The sequence below is a fragment of the Neofelis nebulosa genome, chromosome 14 (assembly GCF_028018385.1).
Source record: "Neofelis nebulosa isolate mNeoNeb1 chromosome 14, mNeoNeb1.pri, whole genome shotgun sequence".
NCBI lineage: Eukaryota > Metazoa > Chordata > Mammalia > Carnivora > Felidae > Neofelis > Neofelis nebulosa.
Genome location: NC_080795.1, coordinates 887,296 through 908,754, shown reverse-complemented (window position 1 = coordinate 908,754; position 21,459 = coordinate 887,296). Strand labels below are relative to the sequence as shown.

Genomic DNA, 21,459 nt, shown 5'->3' with positions numbered 1-21,459 from the left:
TGTCTAAAATATTTAAATTCTTTTATCACATATAAATGAAACAAAATTAAATTACTTGAGCATATTTCTGGTTTTACAAATAAAACTTCTTTACAGATATACAATTTCTCATTAGGAGAGTGGTTCTTGATGTGAGGACTCTGTGGGTTCCAGGGTGCAAGGCCAAAGCTATTTTTACTCATTGACATTTGCACTATGGTGTAATGACGGGTAACACTGTTCATTCCTAAGCACTTTATTAAATCTTGACCCTTGAACACATGTCTTCTTAATGTTCTGTGTGATGAAACAGGAAGTGTGCATAAAGCAGTCTGTTGCATAGTGCAGTGTGGCAATTGTCTTTAGGAAAAGCACTTTGTGATGTTTTGAGCTGTGAGCTAAAGTAGGCACTTTTTCAGGAACACCGTTTTTACTTGAAAGAACAACTGACAAACTGTGGCTGTTCGGTATTTGGCAGAGATTTTATCTAAAATAGAGTGAGACTGTCACTTCAAAGAAAACATCTGAGAGTATTTGTTGCCAATGATAAAATTGCAAGGTTTTAAACAAAAATTAAATTTTGGAAAACTTGAAACCGTTACTGTGAACTTGACAGCTTTTTAACTTAAAGAGTTTTCTGATAATATTGTTGATATTTACCAATGTGACTTTTTTGCATATATAATGAAATGTGTCAACATTTGTAAGATCTGCATAACCCAGTAAACCAGTATTTTCACATCACCAGTACATTATGTTACCAAGTCATGCATAGGTAAAAAAATCCACTTGAAGTGCAGGATAGACCAGTGGATTTTAATATAACAGACTACATCAAATTCATTGGTAAGGTTTCAGATTCCACATTGTACCTAAGAAATAACCGGGGGGGGGGGGGGCGTCTGGGTGGCTCAGTCGATGGAGCGTCTGACTCTTGGTTTCAGCCTAGGTCATGATCTCATGGTTCATGACTTCCAGCCCCGCATCAGGCTCTGTGCTGACCATGCAGAGACTGCTTGGGATTCTCTCTCTCTCTCTCTCTCTCTCTCCCTCTCTCTCTGCCCCTCCTCTGCTCATTCTCTCCCTCTTTCAAAGTAAATAAGCTTAAAAAAATTTAAAAAAGAGAAATTTTGACTTGTTCAATTTGTATCAAGCTGTTATCTAAAAAGACTATTAAAACACTCCTCCATCTTCCAAATGTGGCCTAACAACATATCACTATAGTTGTTTCCTAGTGAGACACACAGTGAAGAGATTTGCACAAGTGTGAAACAGTGTCACCTTCCTGAGGTTTTTTGTTTTATTTGGAAAATGTAATTACTTTTCCTAAAAATATGTCATTTGTTAACATGTAATGGGTTTCAGTGGGGTTTTTTTTGTTTGTTTGTTTATTGGTTTTGTTTATTTACTTTGAGACAGAGAGAGAGGATGCAAGCAGGGGAGGGGCACAGAGAGGGAGAGAGAGCATCACCAGCAGGCTCCATGCTGTCAGCACAGAGCCCAACGTGGGGCTGGATCTCACGAACTGAGATCATGACCTGAGGCGAAATCAGGAGTCAGACTTTCAACCAGCTGAGCCACCCAGGCACCCCTGGGTTTCGTATTTTTAAATAAAACAATAAATAATTTCAAGGTTTTAACTTCTAGTAGGAGAAATTATCAATAAACGTGACCCACTTAAACAAAAGTTCTTTGGGGATCCTTAGTATTTTTTAAGGGTGTAAAGGATCCTGCCAAAACTTTGTGACCACTGGCCTTGGAAATGGACATCTGACTGCAAAACTGGAAAAGATATGACTTCTTTCCATGAATTTGCAGTAATATTTACAGCAGTACTGTATAGGATATAATGAACCATTGAAAGAAATTAATAACAGAGAGGGTCATAAAATCGTTTTTTTTCTTCTCATAATTCTCTTAATCTTTAATTCCGTTATCATCACATGTGTATTATTGTTCAAATTTGCAGAATGAAGTACTGTCCTTAGAAGAAATAAGGATTAGAGTAGTACAAATGCTTGGCTTTCTGGGAGGACAAATAAACAAAAATCTCCTAACAGGTAAACTTTCCTTTAAAATAAATTTATCTCTGTAGATGTATTTGTACTTTGAGTATATACAGATCATGGTATATTGTAGTATTTGCTCCTATATGTGATTTATATATTTTCAAGTGAGATTACAAAGAATAATATTTTGCCAAATGAAATGTTTTGACAATACCCATGCAATCTGGATAACTCAATACTTGTTGACAAGATGTTCTAGTCTGGTTTGTTAAACACATTTTCCATTTCGAAACAGAATCTAATTTGACACTTTTAATATTATACATTGTGTCAGGAATTCAAAGTTAATCTTTGAAAATTCTGATGTTCTTAATATTTGGATATTTATTTAGAGTGTTTTTTTTTCTATTTTTTTTTTTTTTTTAATTTTTTTTTTTAACGTTTTATTTATTTTTGAGACAGAGAGAGACAGAGCATGAACGGGGGAGGGGCAGAGAGAGAGGGAGACACAGAATCGGAAGCAGGCTCCAGGCTCTGAGCCACCAGCCCAGAGCCCGACGCGGGGCTCGAACTCACGGACCGCGAGATCGTGACCTGGCTGAAGTCGGACGCTTAACCGACTGCGCCACCCAGGCGCCCCTAGAGTGTTTTTTTTTCTATCAGAATCAGCATTTTAGATTACTAAAAATTCATCTGTATTTTTAGTTTTGATCTTTCATATTAAGTATACTAATGACTTTTGGTTATTTAGGAAGTTAGAACCTACATTGGGAAAATAAATGTTTACAAAGGGGAGATTTTTATTGTTCATTTACCATTTTTCCACATAACACCTAAAATAATTCTTACTGAAAATGGAAACTAAACATTCCGGACTATTAAACTTGCTTAAACATAATTTTACTTTAAATCAAAGTTAAAAATAGTAGGTCAGTGATAATGTAATGGCACGTACATGTCTGAAGTAAAAACAAAAAAGGAAAGATGAATGATGTGTTAAAAGTATAAAAGCATTCTACTTTCACTAATGAATTGTAGAGCAATTGATATTAGAAAGATTTTGAATGAAAACATGCTCTTCCTGATTTTTTTTAACAGCCACATCCTCTGATGAAATGATGAAGAAATATGTGGCATGGGACAGAGAAAAAAGACTCAGTTTTGCAGTACCATTTATAGAAATGAAGCCTGTCATTTATCTGGATGTGTTCTTGCCTCGGGTCACAGAGTTAGCTCTTTCAGCTAGTGACAGACAAACTAAAGTACTTTCATTTTTTATTATTTTATTTATAATCTATGCTTTTTAAGACCTGTATTTGTTTGGAAATAGATAATATATTTCAGACATTCCAATATTATTAATTCTGTATATTCTGTAATATAGCAATTAGTGACTTAATTATCAGAAGTAGATGTTACTAGTAAAAAGTAAACGTAAATCTTAGTAGATAATAACGTGGTAAAACACTAATATACCAAAAAACTGTCCAGAATAGAAAATGCAGTACAAAGTGTACTTAAAACTTATTTCCAATTTGTGCACCATTATTATCACCTTAACTTGGGAGGTTAGAAACAGACAATCTCAAGTTTTTATGAAATTCATTTGTAAATTTCCAAAAAATGTTTTAAAAATACATTTACTGAAAGTGAAGGTTAAAAATGTGCTGACAAATGAAGTAAAGTTCTGTGATAATGGTAGCAATGAAACATATTTCTTTGAAGGTACCATTCCCAGTTTGTCTAAGTCGTTTTAAGTTTTCATTCTTACCTCTTGGATGCAGATCAAAGTGCACAGAAGCATTAGTTTTATGCAAGAAGTGCTGCTTCCAGTTAATTTATATTTGGGAATGATAGTTACCTGCTACAGAAGTTTTTCTTTTTAAAGGGCTAAGTTGAGTAACATTTCAAAATATTCTTCTCTTGTAAACCTGGAAACTTAAACTTGTTGAACTGCTGGCTTGTTTTAGGTTGCAGCTTGTGAACTTTTACACAGCATAGTTATGTTTATGTTGGGAAAAGCCACTCAGATGCCTGAAAGTGGTCAGGGTTTCCCACCCATGTACCAGCTCTACAAGCGAACTTTCCCCGTGCTACTTCAACTTGCATGTGATGTAGATCAGGTAAGTGAGTGACATTGAATCTGGCACAGTTGCAAAGCTTAAAAAAGTTGGATCTTGTTCAGTGATCATCAAAGCTTGCTGCGGGTTGGAATACCCTGGGGATCTTAACATAAATGCTGCTGCCTGGCTGCTGCCCCTTGTAACTGTGATTTCATTCTTCAGGGGTATGACCTGGGGATCAGGACTTTTAAAAGCTCTCCTGGTGATTTTTTTTTTTTAATTTTTTTTTTCATCATTTTTTTATTTATTTATTTTTGGGACAGAGAGAGACAGAGCATGAACAGGGGAGGGGCAGAGAGAGAGGGAGACACGGAATCGGAAACAGGCTCCAGGCTCCGAGCCATCAGCCCAGAGCCTGACGCGGGGCTCGAACTCACGGACCGCGAGATCGTGACCTGGCTGAAGTCGGACGCTTAACCGACTGCGCCACCCAGGCGCCCCTCTCCTGGTGATTTTTAATGTGCCACAGTTTGGGAATGAATCACTGATCTAGCTAATAGTTGCTGATAGTATAGGCATCTAAAGCTGAATTTGCAGTCTGCCCTCATGTAGGGACTTAACAGTCTCTAGGAATGAAGAAGAGACAAGTAACCATGTACAAGAGTGGAAATAATGACAAGTGGCCTCTTTCTGATGACTTTGTGGCAAATTCTCCATTGCTGCATGAAGCAGGAAAAAGTAGAATTCTCAGTTCATTTCATGAAGCTATGATATCTTCGGTACCAGGACGCACACACAAAAGAGGAAGCTAAATGAAAGATCACTTATTAAAAACAAGAAAACTCATTTCTAAATATAATGGAAAATTCTTCAACATATATGAATGACTACAATCCAGCAATGTATTCAAATGTGCTGTGATTAAATAGGATGTTTGGTTAAAATTGGAAATTTACCGTAGAAACGGATTTCAGAAGCAGTAATTCCCTCCAAAGAACCCTCAAAGGTGTTTGTCCTGCTGAAACTATTAGTAGTTTAGTGTTCTCTTTAATATGAAAAGAATGTCTCCCTGAATTCTAGAGTTGAATCATCCCCAGGCATGAAGCGCTAATGCCGCCTTGTGCCCGGGCCAGGATAGAAGCCCAAGGTGAGAAGTGAGTTGGCCTGTTGAGGGGCAGTGCCTGCAGTGTGGAGTGGTTGCTCAGTATTGCTTCATGTGCATTCAGTTAGTTATTTGCAGTGGTTAGTATTTGGGCCTCTCACCAGGCCATGAGTTCCCTGAGGGCAAGGGCATTAGAAAGGAAGACGAGATTATTATTTTGAATGTAATTTTTTTTAAACCTGGAAAGCCCAAGAGTGTCAACCGATAAACTGTAGGAATTAACAAAGGAAGAAACTGACGAATTACAAAACAAAATTCTCATATATCAGTGTTCTCATTTATCTTAAATATTAGGATTGATCACTTTGAAAATAGGTCTACAGTATCTTATAGCAGCATCAAAAATATATATAAAATGTCTATAAATGAACTTTAATATGTCAGGTAAATATATGTTTTATGAATACAAAATGAGCATGCTCTGTATCTGAGATAGAAGAATCAATACTGAAAAAACACCAGCTGTTCACTGATCAGTAAGTTTGGTACCATTCCAGCAGAAAGATCATAATTAATTTCATTTTGAACCTAAAAAGTAATCTGAAAGAATAATTGCTTGAGCCTCACCAAGAACAATTTTGAAAGGGTAGAGTAGTGAAGGAAGTCTTGCTTTAGCAGATGCTAAAGCCATGTTATTTATAATAGGGTTGAGCTAGGCAGAGATAGACCAGTGGGAGGGTCTTGTGGCTGCCAAGTGGGTTCATGTGTGTACATCAAAATTGTATATATGGTAGAAGAGGCTTTTAAGTTAGAAGTGGATCATTTAATAAATAATCTTAGGCCAGTCAACTAACCTGAAAAATTAATTCAAATTAAGAGAAGGATAAACAAACTGTGAATATATTACAGAAAAATGTAATTGTTACATACAGCATGCTGTCTGTCCGTGTGTATCTTTGGATTGGAATGGTCTTTTTCATGATAAAATATGTTTTTTAATATAGAAACACATGAAACTAAAAGTGAACCTCCATCTCATCACCCCTTTCCCAGTCTTATTTCCCTGGAAAATCTACTTTATCCTCTATTGAAAATGTCATGAATGTATGCCCAGATCTTTGTGAAAATACGTTTTCACAAATGTGCATATATGCTTTACTTATAAAAAGGATCATAGCATTCAGAAACTCTTTATGTACAGGATGTGATTTCTGCTACTCAGATGGATTTTATTATCGTTACAGTGTAGACAGCCTTCCATGTCTTTCCCTAAAGTTTTGCGTAGAAGTGGAGATTTTCCGACAAAATACAGAAAGCAGATGTATAGAAAAAAATGTTAATGTCTTGATAGTTTTGACTTTATAAATGTTTAAAAATAATGGGGCGCCTGGGTGGCGCAGTCGGTTAAGCGTCCGACTTCAGCCAGGTCACGATCTCACGGTCCGTGAGTTCGAGCCCCGCGTCGGGCTCTGGGCTGATGGCTCAGAGCCTGGAGCCTGTTTCCGATTCTGTGTCTCCCTCTCTCTCTGTCCCTCCCCCGTTCATGCTCTGTCTCTCTCTGTCCCAAATAATAAAATAAACGTTGAAAACCTTTAAAAAAAAAAAAAAATACTGAATGGCACAAAACTCACAATTTTAATGTATACATAATGTGGGGAATTTTTTTGTACCATTCTACTGAAGATAGAAAAGATTTAAAAATGAGCAAATAAAGAACAAAAATAGGCAGCTTATAAATGAAGAGATACATATGGCCAATGAAATATATTTTAAAATATTCAATCTTTTTAGTAAATAAGGAAATTAAAATTAAAATGCTATTATTTTCAGCTGTTGTAAAATATTTTAAAAATTGACAATGGTAAGTGTTGCCAAGCATGATGAAAAGGACCTTGGGAGTTGTGGCTGGAGAGAATGTGGGTGGGCACAGGCTCTCTGTGAGCAGAACAAAACGCTGGGTGACCTGCAGCCCTGGTCCAGCACTTTCCTGACTAGAGATGTGCTCAGACCAGTGTATATTGGACTTCGCCATGATTTCTTTAGAACAGTCACAAATTAGAAATGCCTGCATCTCTAGGGGCACCTTGATGGCTCAGTCAGTTGCACGTCCGACTTTGGCTCAGGTCATGGTCTTGTGGTTTGAGTTCGAGCCCTGTGTCGGGCTCTGTGCTGACAGCTCAGAGCCTGAATCTGCTCTGGATTCTGTGTCTCCCTCTCTTTCTGCCCCTTCCTTGCTTGCACTTTCTCTCTCTCTCAAAATAAATAAACGTTAAAAAAAAAAAAAGAAAAAGAAAAATACCTGCATTTCTAATAATAGGATTTGGGCAACTGGTCATGGTATGTCTGTATATAGGATACCAGATAGCTAATAAAAATGCTGTTATAGCTTATATATTTATACAAAAATATTCAACATTAAGAGGAAAAGTGGTTATAAAAATGTGTATTATTTTTAAGTGTGCATATACATATATTTAAATGTGTTTAAAAAATTATTTTGAAAGTTAACAGTGATACTTAATGTTCACAGTGGTTACCTTTGGGATATAGGGTTGCAGATGGATAGTTTTCTACATTTTCTATAATTTGTGTAAGGTGTGTGTATATATGTGTTGTATGCATGTGTCTACGCATATATATGTACACACAGACATATATATATGATTTTGTGAATAATTGTATGAATTCATATGTAGTATGAATAAGAGTGTATAATTCTTTTGGGGAAAAAAATAATGCTTTAAGACCAGTTAAACTTTCAAACTGAAAGAAAGGTAAGAGCTTTTACTTTGCTTAATCCTTAAAATGGCTTTAAAGGTTAGAAAGCTATTCTTTTGGGGAAAAGTATCCAAGTGCAAGAGGACTCTGTGTTTAGTCTGAATCCCAAGACATTTCAGCTGATTTTTGGCCTGGTATACACACCAGTGTGCTTCATTCTTGAGCTCAGTGTCAGTGGGGGAGATAAAACTCCCCTAGATTTCTTGGTATTCTGTAGGAGCCTTAGTATTTTGAGACACAGAAATATATAGGATATATATTTAGGATATAAAGATAGGGAATGTTTGCCTTCACTTCTGCTATAAACTTTTTACTTTTCATGTATAATGAGGATCTGATGTGTAACCGTTTGTCTAGGTAATTGGTGTGTTCCAAAAAGATAAGAAGACTTCTTTTATCTCCCCAAGATGTTCACATGATCACACCAGATGAGGCCACTGGGTTAAGTTCCCAAGGTTCCAGGAAGATAAGTACTGTCTCCCTGGTTATTTCCTTTCAGAAGGAAGGAGTCCAGGCCTGGCAGACTCCTTGGATTGTAAAAGCCAGGGACCCACAAGACTCTCTGCCCCTGGAGAAACTCTGTTTATATTCTAGAACGTTGGAGTAAGAACCCAGGATCCTTTCCATCCCAGCTCCAAGTAGTAAAGATTTTACTCCTTCTTTTTTGGCAGGATGGGAGAGGTGCTTTTTTCTCCCGTATCTCTTCTGTGAAATAGGTTTTGAAGTTTGTATGTGTAGGGCATTGATCTGATTTCCTTTTGTCACCACAAGGGTGTGAATCAGGATGTAGGGAATAACATGATCACTATTTGCTTTGTAGTTGAATAATGATAATGTCTCTGATCCAGAATACCTTGTATGCATGTTTAGGATCAAATAAATAAAGGTAAATATTAAAAAAACAACAATATCTGCCTCCATATTAGAAGAACAGTAAGTTTTAATATGCATATTTTTCTCTGCTGGATTCTAGGAAAAAGAGAAAAAGGAGCTAGAAAGAGCATGTTCCTCATTGAATTTTAACAAGAAAACTAATAAAAAACCATAGGAGTATTATCACTTAATTTTTCCTGTCATTTAAACAGAACTCTATCCAATGTAAAATTACTTTAACATGAAGAAAGTAAACTCTAATGGTATTGTTTCTTTAGGTGACGAGGCAACTATATGAGCCACTAGTTATGCAACTGATTCACTGGTTCACTAACAATAAGAAATTTGAAAGTCAGGATACTGTCGCCTTATTAGAAACAATATTGGTGAGTAATGGTTGATTCTTTTCCTGATGTTTGCATTGTCTAGTTATATGTGATCTATGTTTATAGTTTTATTTATTTATTTATTTTGAGAGAGAGATAGAGAATGAATGAGAGTAGCGGGGAGGGGAGAGAGAATCCCAAGCAGGCTCTGCACTATCAGTGTGGAGCCTGACATGGGACTTGATCTCATGAACTGTTGAGATCATGACCTGAGCTGAAGTTGGGCGCTTAACCAACTGAGCTACCCAGGCACCCTTACTTGATCTATATTTAGAACTTTAAGAAAAGTTACCTGTCCAAATATCAAAATGTAGCATCTAGTTAGGTCATATTGTCTTTTTTCTTTTGTTTTAGTGAATAGGTGAAATGACATTTTAACAGACAGGATGCTGTAATTATTTACTGAAGTGTTACTTTTATTTTTTTTTAAGTTTTTTTTAATGTTTATTTATTTTTGAGAGAGAGTGAGTAGAGGAGGAGGGGCAGAGAGAGAGGGAAACACAGAATCCAAAGTGGGATCCAGGCTCGGAGCTGTCAGCATATAACCCCACGTGGGGCTCAAACTCATGGACCATGAGATCATGACCCGAGCCAAAGTTGTACACTTAACCAACTGAACTACCCAGGCGCCCCTACTGAAGTATTACTTTTAAATATTTGCAAGCAGTGTGCACATTTTTTTGTCCTGTCCTCTTTTTTTGGAGAAGAATAGTTATAAATTGACAAACTTCATCTAGATTAAGGCTGTGTGTGTGTGTGTGTGTGTGTGTGTGTGTGTGTGTGTGTATGTGTGTGTAGAATAGGAGTGAATAAGAATGTGCTTGGACTTTTATTAGAGTTGCAGAACCCTTTTTTTAAAAAAACATCTATAGTACAATAATTAAGAGTAAAAGCAATTTGTTTGAGCTTATCTAGTTTTCTCCTGCATTCAGATTCAACAAGTGAGGAACCTTAGAAACAGTGGCCATTTCCAACAACTGTCCTGAGATTGTAGAGGTAGAATCATTAGGATTGATCACTGGTTCACGGAGGACAGAAGCAGGGAGGTCAGCTTAAAGCCTTAGTGTCATTTGACACTGATTTTATTACAGTTTTCTGAGTTTTTGCAAATAAGTTTACTTTGATTCCTTTAAATGTCATTTTACTTGATTTTTACCTGTTACTTCATCCCTGATTTGGTCTCGTTGTATACTGACTCTGGAATCAGAAGCCCCAGTTAAATGCATAGCAAGTTTGTCCAAACAGACGTTGTGTGTTCCTTGCACGGGAGCATATTGTGAGGGGGCTGGGAAGACATGCTGCGCAGAGCAGCAGAACACATGCTCCAGATCCCCCAGGACAGTCCTGATGGTACCGTCCTGATGACAGTCCTGTTGTGTGTGTAATTACAATAGGTCTCTTCCCACTCTTAGAGTTACCCTACGTGGATGCTGTGTTGTGGTAGTGGAGTTGCTGAACATTTTAAATTAGGATGGTGACCTGATGTCTGTGGTTTAATTCCCTACAGTGTCTACCAGAGAATCCTGCCTAGAATAAATACGTTTAGGTAAATTTAACTTGTGGCTTATTTGCAATTCAGATGGATTTATTCTAATGTTTCCATTCTGAAGTTTCTTTCTTAGTTGTTTCTCTTCCCCTCTTGATCATCCAAGGGGGCTTAAGTAAGGGTTTCAGAAAGAAATCAGATAAGGTCATGATAATGTAAAGTAAGATAGGTGAGAAAAGGAAAGGTAAAAGAGGAAATGTGAAGTTGGTATAGCACTCAAGTGAAAGCATGTCTATAGGTTTCCCGGTAAGAATTGCTAATTCCCTGATATCAGCACATGCATTACTCACCACTGCTCTGAGAAGCAATAAATATCACCTCTTCACATTTCCACAGTTAATTGCTTCTTGAATTCTAATAAGCACTGTAATCAGAGATTTTGCATGTAGCAAATAACTGGGGGTGTTAGGTAGAAGAACTCCCTTATTTCAGTGTTCAGTGTAGTTTTTCAAGTTAGATCTTTCCTATACATATCTAAGAGGGAATTATGTCTAGAGGGAAATAAAAATATTCAAATTTCCTTAGCTGTTTTTTTCAGGTATTTAGAGACTATGCCTTTTATGGAGACTGCTTTTACAGAAAGTTATATTTTCAGACCACATCTCCATCTGATTTTTATGTAGCATTACAGTTCCCTTGAAACCTAGAAGGAGCTTATTTTCTTTAACCTCTGTAAAGCATCACAGATACTGTTATGAGGCAAAGTCAGCAACAAAAACTCTCAGGATGTAGCCTTTGGGTTTCTTCAGGGAAAGGAGAGACTGTATTGTTGCTACATAATTAAAATATTGTTTCCTTTTTTCATGGATTTATCAGTTTGTTTAAAGGAAAGTGTTTTCATTTCGTCCAAAAGACATTGTTATTAGAGTCTAGATTCTAGACAGATTGGTTTTCTAGTGCTTATTTTTTCTCGAGTAGTGCTCTAAATGAATTTTCACCCAGAGCAGACCAGGGTGTTCAGTTGTCGTATACGTTTTGTTGTAGGATGGAATTGTAGACCCTGTTGACAGTACTTTAAGAGATTTTTGTGGCCGGTGTATTCGTGAATTCCTCAAATGGTCCATTAAGCAGACAACACCGCAGCAGCAGGAAAAAAGTCCAGTAAACACCAAGTCACTTTTCAAGCGACTGTACAGCTTTGCACTTCACCCCAATGCTTTCAAGAGGCTAGGAGCATCACTTGCCTTTAATAATATCTACAGAGAATTCAGGTAAGTAAGCCATGTGACAGGGAAGAGTATAAAAAAGTTCTTTAAATTTTTAGTAGTGATTTTGTAAAGTGACTGGTGTTTATGTATCAATGTATTCCTATATCAGACATTTAGTTAATTATGTGTCAGATGCTGTGCTGTTTTCTGGGGATTAAAAAATGAATTGAAATGCAGTTTGCATTCAGGAAACTCAGAAACTACTGAGAAATACATACAAATACATACATACAGCAATACGTACATACAGAAATACATACAAACAGCAGTCTTGCAAATGCAACAGAAGACAATCCAGAGTCTTTTGGAGCACAGAAGAGGAGTATGTAATCCAACTTGAGTAGCTTAAAGAAGTCTTCCTATAGCATTTATACTTAGATGAAACGTAAAGGATAAATGGGAATCAGCCAGAGCATTTCATATCAAAGGGATGGGGTAGAGAGAAGAAATAGGGTGGTATATAAGGAGATAAAGACATTTTATATTTCTCAACTGTGGAGTTTGAAGTTTGGAAGGGAGTATCGTGAGATTGGCCAGGAGCCTTGGTTTGTAGAGTTAAAAAACATAGGTCACTTCTAGTGGCAACAAGTCCTTGGAGCAGAGAGCTGCATGGTTAAATTTCCTTCTAAAATTCACCTGCCCATAGCTATATGGAGAGTGGATCTAAGTGACATAAAACGGGGCCAGGACACCAGAGAAGGGATGTTTCAAGAAGTCCAAGAAAAAGATCATTCATCCCTGACCTAAGGTTGTAGTAGCGTTTATTCATTCATCTATTGTTACTTACTAAGAATATTGTATGCTAGTGATGTAAAGACATAGCTAGTGATATGCTATGCTAGTGATATAAAGATATAGCCATTCATGAGGGTTGCATTTGAAAAAAGAGGTAGATAATAATTAATCACATAATTATAAACTTGTTGCTGAAGTCAGTTCTTTTAAGTAGTGGTAGGTGATTACTACATAATCTTATAATGAAGAACCTAGCTTTGTTTGGTCCAGATTGCTTCTCTCAGGAAATGGCAGTTAAGATATGAGGGAAGCAATTGTAAAAATAAGATAGATGATAGAGGTAGAGACATGATGGATATAGATGGATGAATAGGAATCTCTGTGTTTATGTGCACATGCACACTTATATGAAAATTGACTAGAGTTTGAACCCACTAGGTTATTTTTATCATTTTAAACTGTGAAGTCTATAGGTACAGAGGAGCGTTTAAAAATAAGTGTGAATCTATCACTATTTTCAGACGACATGATACTCTATATAGAAAACCCTAAAGACCACCAAAAAACTATTAGAGCTAATAAATGAATTCAGTAAAGTTGCAGGATACAAAATTGATATACAAAAATCTGTTGCATTTCTGTACTTCGGTAACCACTTACCAGGAAGTGAAATTAAGAAAACAATCCCGTTTATAATTGCATCAAAAAGAATAAAATACCTAGGTATAAATTTAACCAAGGAAATGTAAGACCACAGAAAACCATAAGACGTTGGTGACAGCAACTGAAGAACACACAAATAAACGGAAAGATATAGCATGTTCATGGATTGGAAGGATTTATATTGTTAAAATGTTCCTACTCCCCAAAGCAGTCAATATTTAGTGCGATCCCTATCAAAATTCTAATGGCATTTTTCACAGAAACCAAACAAATGATCCTAAAATTTGTGTGGAACCACAAAATACATTGAGGAGCCAAAGCACTCTTGAGAAAAAACAAAGCTGGAGGCATCATGCTGCCTGGTTTCAGACTATACTACAAAAGCTGTAGTAATCAAAGCAGTGTGGTATTGGCATAAAACAGGAAGATCAATGCAACAGAATAGAGAGCCTAGAAATAAACACAGGTAATCATGGTCAATTAATTTTGACACAGGAGCCACGAATAAACAGTGGGAAAAGGAGAGTCTCTTCAGTATATGTTGGTGTTGGGGAAACAGGACAACTGCATGCAAAAGAATGAAACTAGACTGTTATCTTACACCATACACAAAAATTAACTCAAAATGGATTAAAGACTTGAATGTAAGACCTGAAACCATAAAATTCCTGGAAGAAAGCATAGGTGGGTAAGCTGTTTGACGCCAGTTTTGGCTCTGACTTCAAAAGCAAATGCAACAAGTGCAAAAATAAACATGTGGGACTACATCAAGTAAGCTCTTGACAGGAAACCATCAATAAAATTAAAAGGCAACAAAATGTGCTCCGTATCACTAATCATCAGAGAATGCAAATTAAAACCACAATGAGATATCACTTTACACCTGTTAAAATGGCTACTATAAAAAAGACAAGTAACAAGTGTTAGCAAGGATGTAGAAAAAGGGGAACTCTTGTGCACTGCTGGTAGGAATGTAAATTAGCATAACGACTATGGAAAACAGTATGGTGGTTCCTCAATAAGAGTAGAAGTACCATCCGATCCAACAATTCCACTTTTGGGTATTTATCCAAAGGAAATGAAACACAAATTCAAAAAGATATATGCACTCCTATGATTATTGCAGCATTATTTAAATTAGCCAAGATATGAAAACCGCCTGAGTGTCCAACATGGATGAATGGATAAAGAAAATGTGGTAAATGGATATGATGGAGTATTATTCAACCATAAAGAAGAATGAATTCTTGCCATCTGCGAAAACATGGATGGACTTTGAGGGCATTATGTTAAATGAAATAAGTCAGACAGAGAAAGACAAATACCATATGATCTTACTTATTTGTAAAATCTAAAAAAAAAAAAAAAAAAAAAGGACAAGCTCATGCAGTTGGTGGTTGCACAGGCCAGGAAGAGGGGTAGGCAAAATGGATGATAGAGGTCAAAAGGTACAAACTTCAGTTATAGAGGCATACCTCATTTTATTGTGCTTTGTTTTATTGCTCTTTACAGATAGTGCATTTTTTAGAAATTGAGTTTAACTATTGGCTCTATTTTTCCAACAACATTTATTTATTTTGTGTCTCTAAGTCATGTTTTAGAAATTCTCATGTTATTCAAACTTTTTCATTTTTCCTGTATTTGGCATGGTGATCTCTGATTGATGATCTTTGATGTAACTATTGTAATTGTTTTGGGGTGGCATGAACTGCCATATAAGACAACTTAATTGATAAAGTTGTCTGTGTTCTGACAGCTTCACCAACTGGCTGTCCCCCCATTTCTCTCCCCCTCCTTGGGCCTCTGTATTCCCTGTGACACAACAATATTGAAATTAGGCCACTTAATAACTCTATAATGGCCTCTAAGTGTTCAAGTGAAAGGAAGAGTTGCATGTCCCTTGATTTAACTCAAAAGTTAGAAATCATTAAGCCTAGTGAGGAAGGCCTATCAAAAGTCAAGATAGGCTGACAGCTAGGCCTCTTACACCTGTTAGACGAGTAGTGAATGCCAAGGAAATGTTCTTGAAGGAAATTAAAGCTGCCACTTCTGTGAACACTTGGATGATAAGAAAGTGAACCTGGGTTATTGCTGATATGGAGAAGGTTTAGTGGTCTGGATAGAAGATCAAACCAGCCACAAAACTCCCTTAAGCCAAAGCCTAGTCCAGAGCAAGGCCGTGACTCTCTTCCGTTCTGTGAAGGCTAAGAGAGGTGAGGAAGCTACAGAAGAAAAGTCTGAAGCTAGCAGAGCGTTTGTGAGGTTTAAGGAAAGAAGCCATCTTCATAACATTAAAGTGCCAGATGAAGCAGCAAGTGCTGATAAGTTATCCAGAAGATCTGGCTAAGATAATGAAGATGCCCACGCTAAACAACAGATTTTCATTGAAGATGAAGCAGCCTTCTATTGGAAGAAGGTGCCATCTAGGACTTCTGTAGCTAGAGAGGAGTCGATGCCTGGCTTCAAGCAACAGGCTGACTCTCCTGTTAGGGGCTAACCTAGCTGGTGACTAAGTTAGAGCCAGTGCTGATTTACCATTCCAAAAATCATAGGGCCTTGCAGAATTAGGCTAAATCTACTCTTATCTGTGTTCTCTAAATGGAACAGCAAAACCTGGATGCCAGCACATCTGTTCACAATCTGGCTACTGAATGTTTCAAGTCCACTGTTGAGTCCTACTGCTCAGAAACAGATTCCTTTCAAAATATTACTGCTCAGTGACCATGCACCTGGTCACCCAAGAGCTCTGATGGAGAGGCACCATGAGATTATATGTTTTCATGACAGCCACACAATATCCATTCTGCAGTTCATGGATCAGAGAGTGATTTTGACTTTCAAGTCTTTTTTTTTTTTTTTTTTTTTAAATAAGCTTTATGCCCAGTGTGGGGCTTGAACTCACAACCCTGAGATCAAGAGTCACATGCTCCATTGAGCCAGCCAGGTGTCCTGACTTTTTATTTAAGAAATATATTTCATAAGGCTATAGATGCCATAGAGAGTGATTTGTCTGATGAATCTGGGCAAAGTAAATTGAAAGCCTAGAAAGAATTCACTGTATTAGTGAATTCGCATTTCTTTATTAAGAACATTCGCAATTCTTGGGAAGAGGTGAAAACATCAACACTCATAGGAGTTTGGAAGAAGTTGGTTCCAGCCCTCATGGATGAGTTTGAGGGGTTCAGGACTTCACTGGAAGAAGTAACTGGATGTGATAGGAATAGCAAGAGAACTAGAATTAGAAGTGGAGCCAGAAGATGTGACTGAATTGTTGCAATCTCATGATCAAACTTGAATGGATGAGGAGTTGCATCTTAGGGATGAGCAAAGAAAGTGGTTTCTTGAGATGGAATCTCTTCCTGGTGAAGATACTGTGAAGATTGTTGAAATGACAACAAAGGATTTAGAATACTACATACACTTAGTTGCTAAAATAACAGGCTTTGAGAGGATTGGTTCCAGTTTTGAAAGAGGTCCAACTATGGGTAAAATGCTACCAAACAGCATCACATGCTACAGAGAAATTGTGTCTGAAATGAAGAGTTAATCGATGCAGCAAACTTCATTGTTGTCTTATGTGAAGAAATTGTCATAGTCACCCAGCCATGAGCAGCCGTGACCATGACCCTGACTGTAGCAGTCAACACTGAGACAAGACCCTCTACCGGCAAAGTAATTATGACTTGCTGAAAACTCAGAAGATGGTTAGCATTTTTTAGCAATAAAGTATTTTTAATTATGTACAATTTTTTTAGACACAACACTGTTGTGCTCTTAATATATAGTACAGTATGAACATAACTTCATATGCCCTGGTGAACCAAAAAATTCACTTTACTCCCTTTATTGAGATCATTGCTTTCTTTTGGTTGCCTGGAATCAAACTCATAATACCTCTGAGGTGCCATACTGTAGAGTATGGTGACCATAGTTAATAATACTGTATTGCATATTTCAAAGTTGCTAGGAGAGTAGATTTTAAATGTGCACGTCACAAGGAAAAAGACTTTGTATGTTGATGGATGTTAACTAGACTTACTGTGGTGATCATATTGTAATATACACAAATCTGGAGTCATTATGTTGTGCTCCTAGAAGTATTATAATGTTGTATGTCAGTTATGCCTTACTTAAAAAAACTGTGTAAAGTTTGTTGAATAATAATAAAGCAAGTTCTTGTATACTCCTACCTAGGTTAAGAAATAGAGTATTTTCAGAATTTTATACCCTCCTCTGCACTGAACTAATCATTCTTCCTTTGTATTACTTATTCCCTTTTCTTTTTTGTTTCATTTTGTGTGTATGTGCCCTAAGCGATATACTCTTGCATTTTGGAAAGCTGTGAAGGTCAGTGTTTTCATTGTTAGGTGAAGTATCCTGGGATAATCCTCTCCGTGGAGACTAGTTGGCTGTATCTCCATGAGAGATTACAGGAGCCCATTCCAAGGAAACAGAGTGACAATGTTCATGTCAGTTTTAGAAAGCACAGCTCTCCAGAATGGTGTGAAGTAGACCGCTAGCTGACATCAGAGAGAAATATCGTCTGAGTGTGTGGACTGCCCTTGAATTGCAGCATCTCACTTCCCAGGAGTCCATCCCCCATATGTCAGGAGCATGTCAAAGCAAAATTCTCTTGTGGGATAAGTGAGCACTGTCAGCTGATCCAGGCTGAAACTGGACAGAAGAACTTCACCTGATCATGGCAGGCCAGGTTAAGAGTGGAATTTGGGCCATATTCCTTCCAGGTTGAAAAACCCATAGGGGCGCCTGGGTGGCTCAGTCAGTTAAGCGTCCGACTTCAGCTCAGGTCATGATCTCGCGGTTTGTGAGTTTGAGCCCCGCACCGGGCTCTGTGGTGACAGCTCAGAGCCTGGAGCCTGCTTCAGATTCTGTGTCTCCCCCTCTCTCTGCCCCTTTCCTGCTCATGCTCTGTGTCTCTCTGTCTCTCAATAATAAATAAACGTTAAAAAAAAATTAAAAAAAAAAAAAGAAAAACCCATAACAATGGTGTTTTGGTGGAGACGGCTGTTAACCAGTCTCTTTCTTGGGTCTCATGTCTGAATCAACTTGTGTCTCCTCTTGAATATCCCATTTACTTCTTTCCTGTGTTTGATCTTTTGTTTTATTTTCCTCTGTTGTCTTCTTTTTTGGATATTCTCATTTGTTGGATCACATTCCAAGAGGCTTTTTGAGAGAGGTACATGAGAGACAAATTTTTTGAGACCTTGCATGTTGAGTAATATAAAAACAAGTTTTGTCTCCTTTCTGCATGCTGGTAAACCGTTTTGCACACCTTTCTTTGGAAGCACAGTTCTGAGTTATCATTTTGTCATGCCATTTCTCTACTTACCTACTTTTACCTCGTGTTGATACCTAAGATAAAAGCTATTGAACTCAGCCCGGTCTTCCAAGACCTCCCCAACTTTTTCAGTGTCATCCGCAAACTGCTGTTCCAAATGAACCTCTTTACTTACAGTACTGCTCATTTGCTTGCTGTTTCCTGTGTTTTCCATCTTGCTTCCACGTCTTTGCCCATAGCATACATTTATTGGTACTGTCCTTTATTTTCAGTGTCAGGTCTGGGTGTGCGACACTGGGGGAGATGTGGAGCTTGTAGAGTTCTGATGGGCCCTCCCCCTCCTAGGATTCAAACTTAAGAAAGAAAGAAAGAAAGAAAGAAAGAAAGAAAGAAAGAAAGAAAGAAAGAAAGAAAGAAAGAAGGAAGGAAGGAAGGAAGGAAGGAAGGAAGGAAGGAAGGAAGGAAGGAAGGAAGGAAGGAAGGAAAGAAAGAAAGAAAGAAAGAAAGAAAGAAAGAAAGAAAGAAAGAAAGAAAGAAAGAAAGAAAGAAAGAAAGAAAGAAAGAAAGAAAGAAAGAAAAAGAAAGAAAGGAAGGAAGAAAGAACGAGGGAGGGAGGGAGGGAGGGAGGGAGGAAGAAGAAAGAAAGAAGGAAAGAAAAAGAAGGAAAGAAGGAAGGGAAGGAGGGAAGGAGTTCAGTACTCCTGCCAAACCAAACACCAGTTAGTAATTCTTACTGTAAGGGTTCCATCTTCTAGCACCTCGCTCCAGTTCGTTTGCTCCAGGAACGCACTTCTTCCCAGTGGGCGGTACAGTGACCCAGCACTTCATCACACAAGTAGAACTTGGAATTCATACTTTTCTCTGAACTCCTCTAAGATTTAGTGCCTAGCCCTGTCACTTTATACTGAATCATTTACTGTCCTGTGTTATTAAGGGACAAAATTTCCAGGGAGAGATCTGGCCTCTGCCTTTCATCCGCCCATGAGTTTACCCTTTATAAGAAGATGGTCCACAGACACTGTTGACTGAATTAATTATTTCCATTTGCCTGACGTGGTTCTAAAAGGCTTAGTGTTTACTGTTGATGTTAACTTACTTTTGGATTGTATGAGAGCTTTTGAAATTCTTTGATTTTGAAAGAATGTGGATATGGTATGAGATCTTCTTTTCTATTAATTTTGATGAGGTGTGTGGAAGTGTGGTCAGAACAGTGGTTCCAAGGTTATGTGCTCTGAGCAGTTCCACAGATGGAAGGGTACTTGTATGCAGAGAAAAAGCCAGTACCACGTCTTTTGGTTTATGTAGTTTTTGATCTGCTCTTGAGGAAGTTTTCTTCTTTGAAAAGCATTTGTTGTCACAGGTTTTAAAACATTTGAGCCATTTTTTAAAGACAAATTTAATTTGTGTATTTTTTTGATAACACTTTTTTCCTTTGTCACTTCTGCTTTATTGTTTTTCCTAGAATATTGAAGTTCACTACTCTTTATTTTACAGGGAAGAAGAATCTCTAGTAGAACAGTTTGTGTTCGAAGCATTGGTTATATATCTGGAAAGTCTGGCCTTAGCACACACAGATGAGAAATCCTTAGGTAGGTCTTACCTGAGCTTTTTGTTTGCATGCCACTTGTTAGCCTGACAAGTTTTCAAGAGCTTTTCCATTCAGGAGTTAAGCCTCAGGTAGTTCTTCATAAGATGATGCTTTTTTTTCTCCCGTCTCCTCATTTAGGATGATAAGTGTGAAGGGGGGGATATGCCCCTCCAGTACCTCTAATGCAGTTTGTGTAAGTCTTCAATGCTCACCGCCTCTAAGACCTTGTGCCCTTGGTGGCCACTGAGCTTGACCCCTGGCTGGTCAGAGATCCCACCCAGGGCAGGTGGGACAGTTTTATTGTGCAGCTCCAACGAAGCCAACCAGTTACTATGATGACACAAAATGTGAGAATATACGATTGCACCATGTAAAGAAAGCTGGTTGTAATAGCCACTGAAAAGGGCAATATAGATCTCATTACAAGAATGTGATAAAGCTATTTCTACCATAATTAAGAAATAATGTAAAATAGTCAGAAATAGACTTACTATGAGAGTAATAGATGGTCGTTTTTACAATTATATTCTGTCCTGTAGTCAGTATGAGTATTGTGGAATTTCTGGGCTGGAAGGCTTCTTAGACATCTTACCAGAGAACGTAAGTGACTGCTGTAGCTTACATAGCTGTGTGTGACAGAACTTCTCTTTGACTTACTCAGATTTTATTTTCTGTTGTTTTCTGTTTTTTTGAAAGACAGGTTGAGCTCTATTATCCTTCATGTTGATAGCCTGCTATGGGTAAAATTGCTTAAAATTTGGCCTTTGCAATCAAAGAGCTTAAAATTGCTCTGTTTATCTTGACATCTTATATAGGTGTATTTTGTCAACAAGTGAAACTTGACTCTTAAAAATCACTGCCATGTTTTCAAAGCATAGAAAGAAAACTTTTTCTTAGTAATAGAACTCAGGTTGGGTAAGGCTCCTTTCCTAAATAACCCAAGATGTTTGTGAATGGTTTTACTCATTTGCTTTGATTGTCCTTCAGCGGCTGTATTATTAAGCTCTAATACAAGTGGGTTTTTTTTTTTTTTATTTAAAAAAAAAATTTTTTTAATGTTTACTTTTGAGGGAGAGATGTGAGTGGGGGAGGGTCAGAGAGAGAGGAAGACACAGAATCCAAAGCAGTCTCCAGGCTCTGAGCTGTCAGCACAGAGCCCGACACGGGGCTCGAGCCCACGTGAGATCATGACCTGAGCCGAAGCCGGATGCCTAACCAACTGAGACACCC

At 37.6% G+C, this 21,459-nt stretch overlaps 1 protein-coding gene across 2 annotated transcripts in view; it reads left to right on the top strand.

The window, feature by feature from the left end:
• Positions 1-21,459, top strand: part of PRKDC (protein kinase, DNA-activated, catalytic subunit) — a 219,433-nt gene that overhangs the window by 48,528 nt on the left and 149,446 nt on the right. For both annotated transcript variants that reach the window (XM_058698565.1, XM_058698566.1), the window contains 6 exons: positions 1,949-2,039; positions 3,087-3,250; positions 3,959-4,111; positions 9,083-9,190; positions 11,721-11,947; positions 20,136-20,230. In XM_058698565.1, coding sequence (XP_058554548.1) covers positions 1,949-2,039; positions 3,087-3,250; positions 3,959-4,111; positions 9,083-9,190; positions 11,721-11,947; positions 20,136-20,230 — 838 coding nt within the window. The remainder of the gene's footprint in view (positions 1-1,948; positions 2,040-3,086; positions 3,251-3,958; positions 4,112-9,082; positions 9,191-11,720; positions 11,948-20,135; positions 20,231-21,459) is intronic.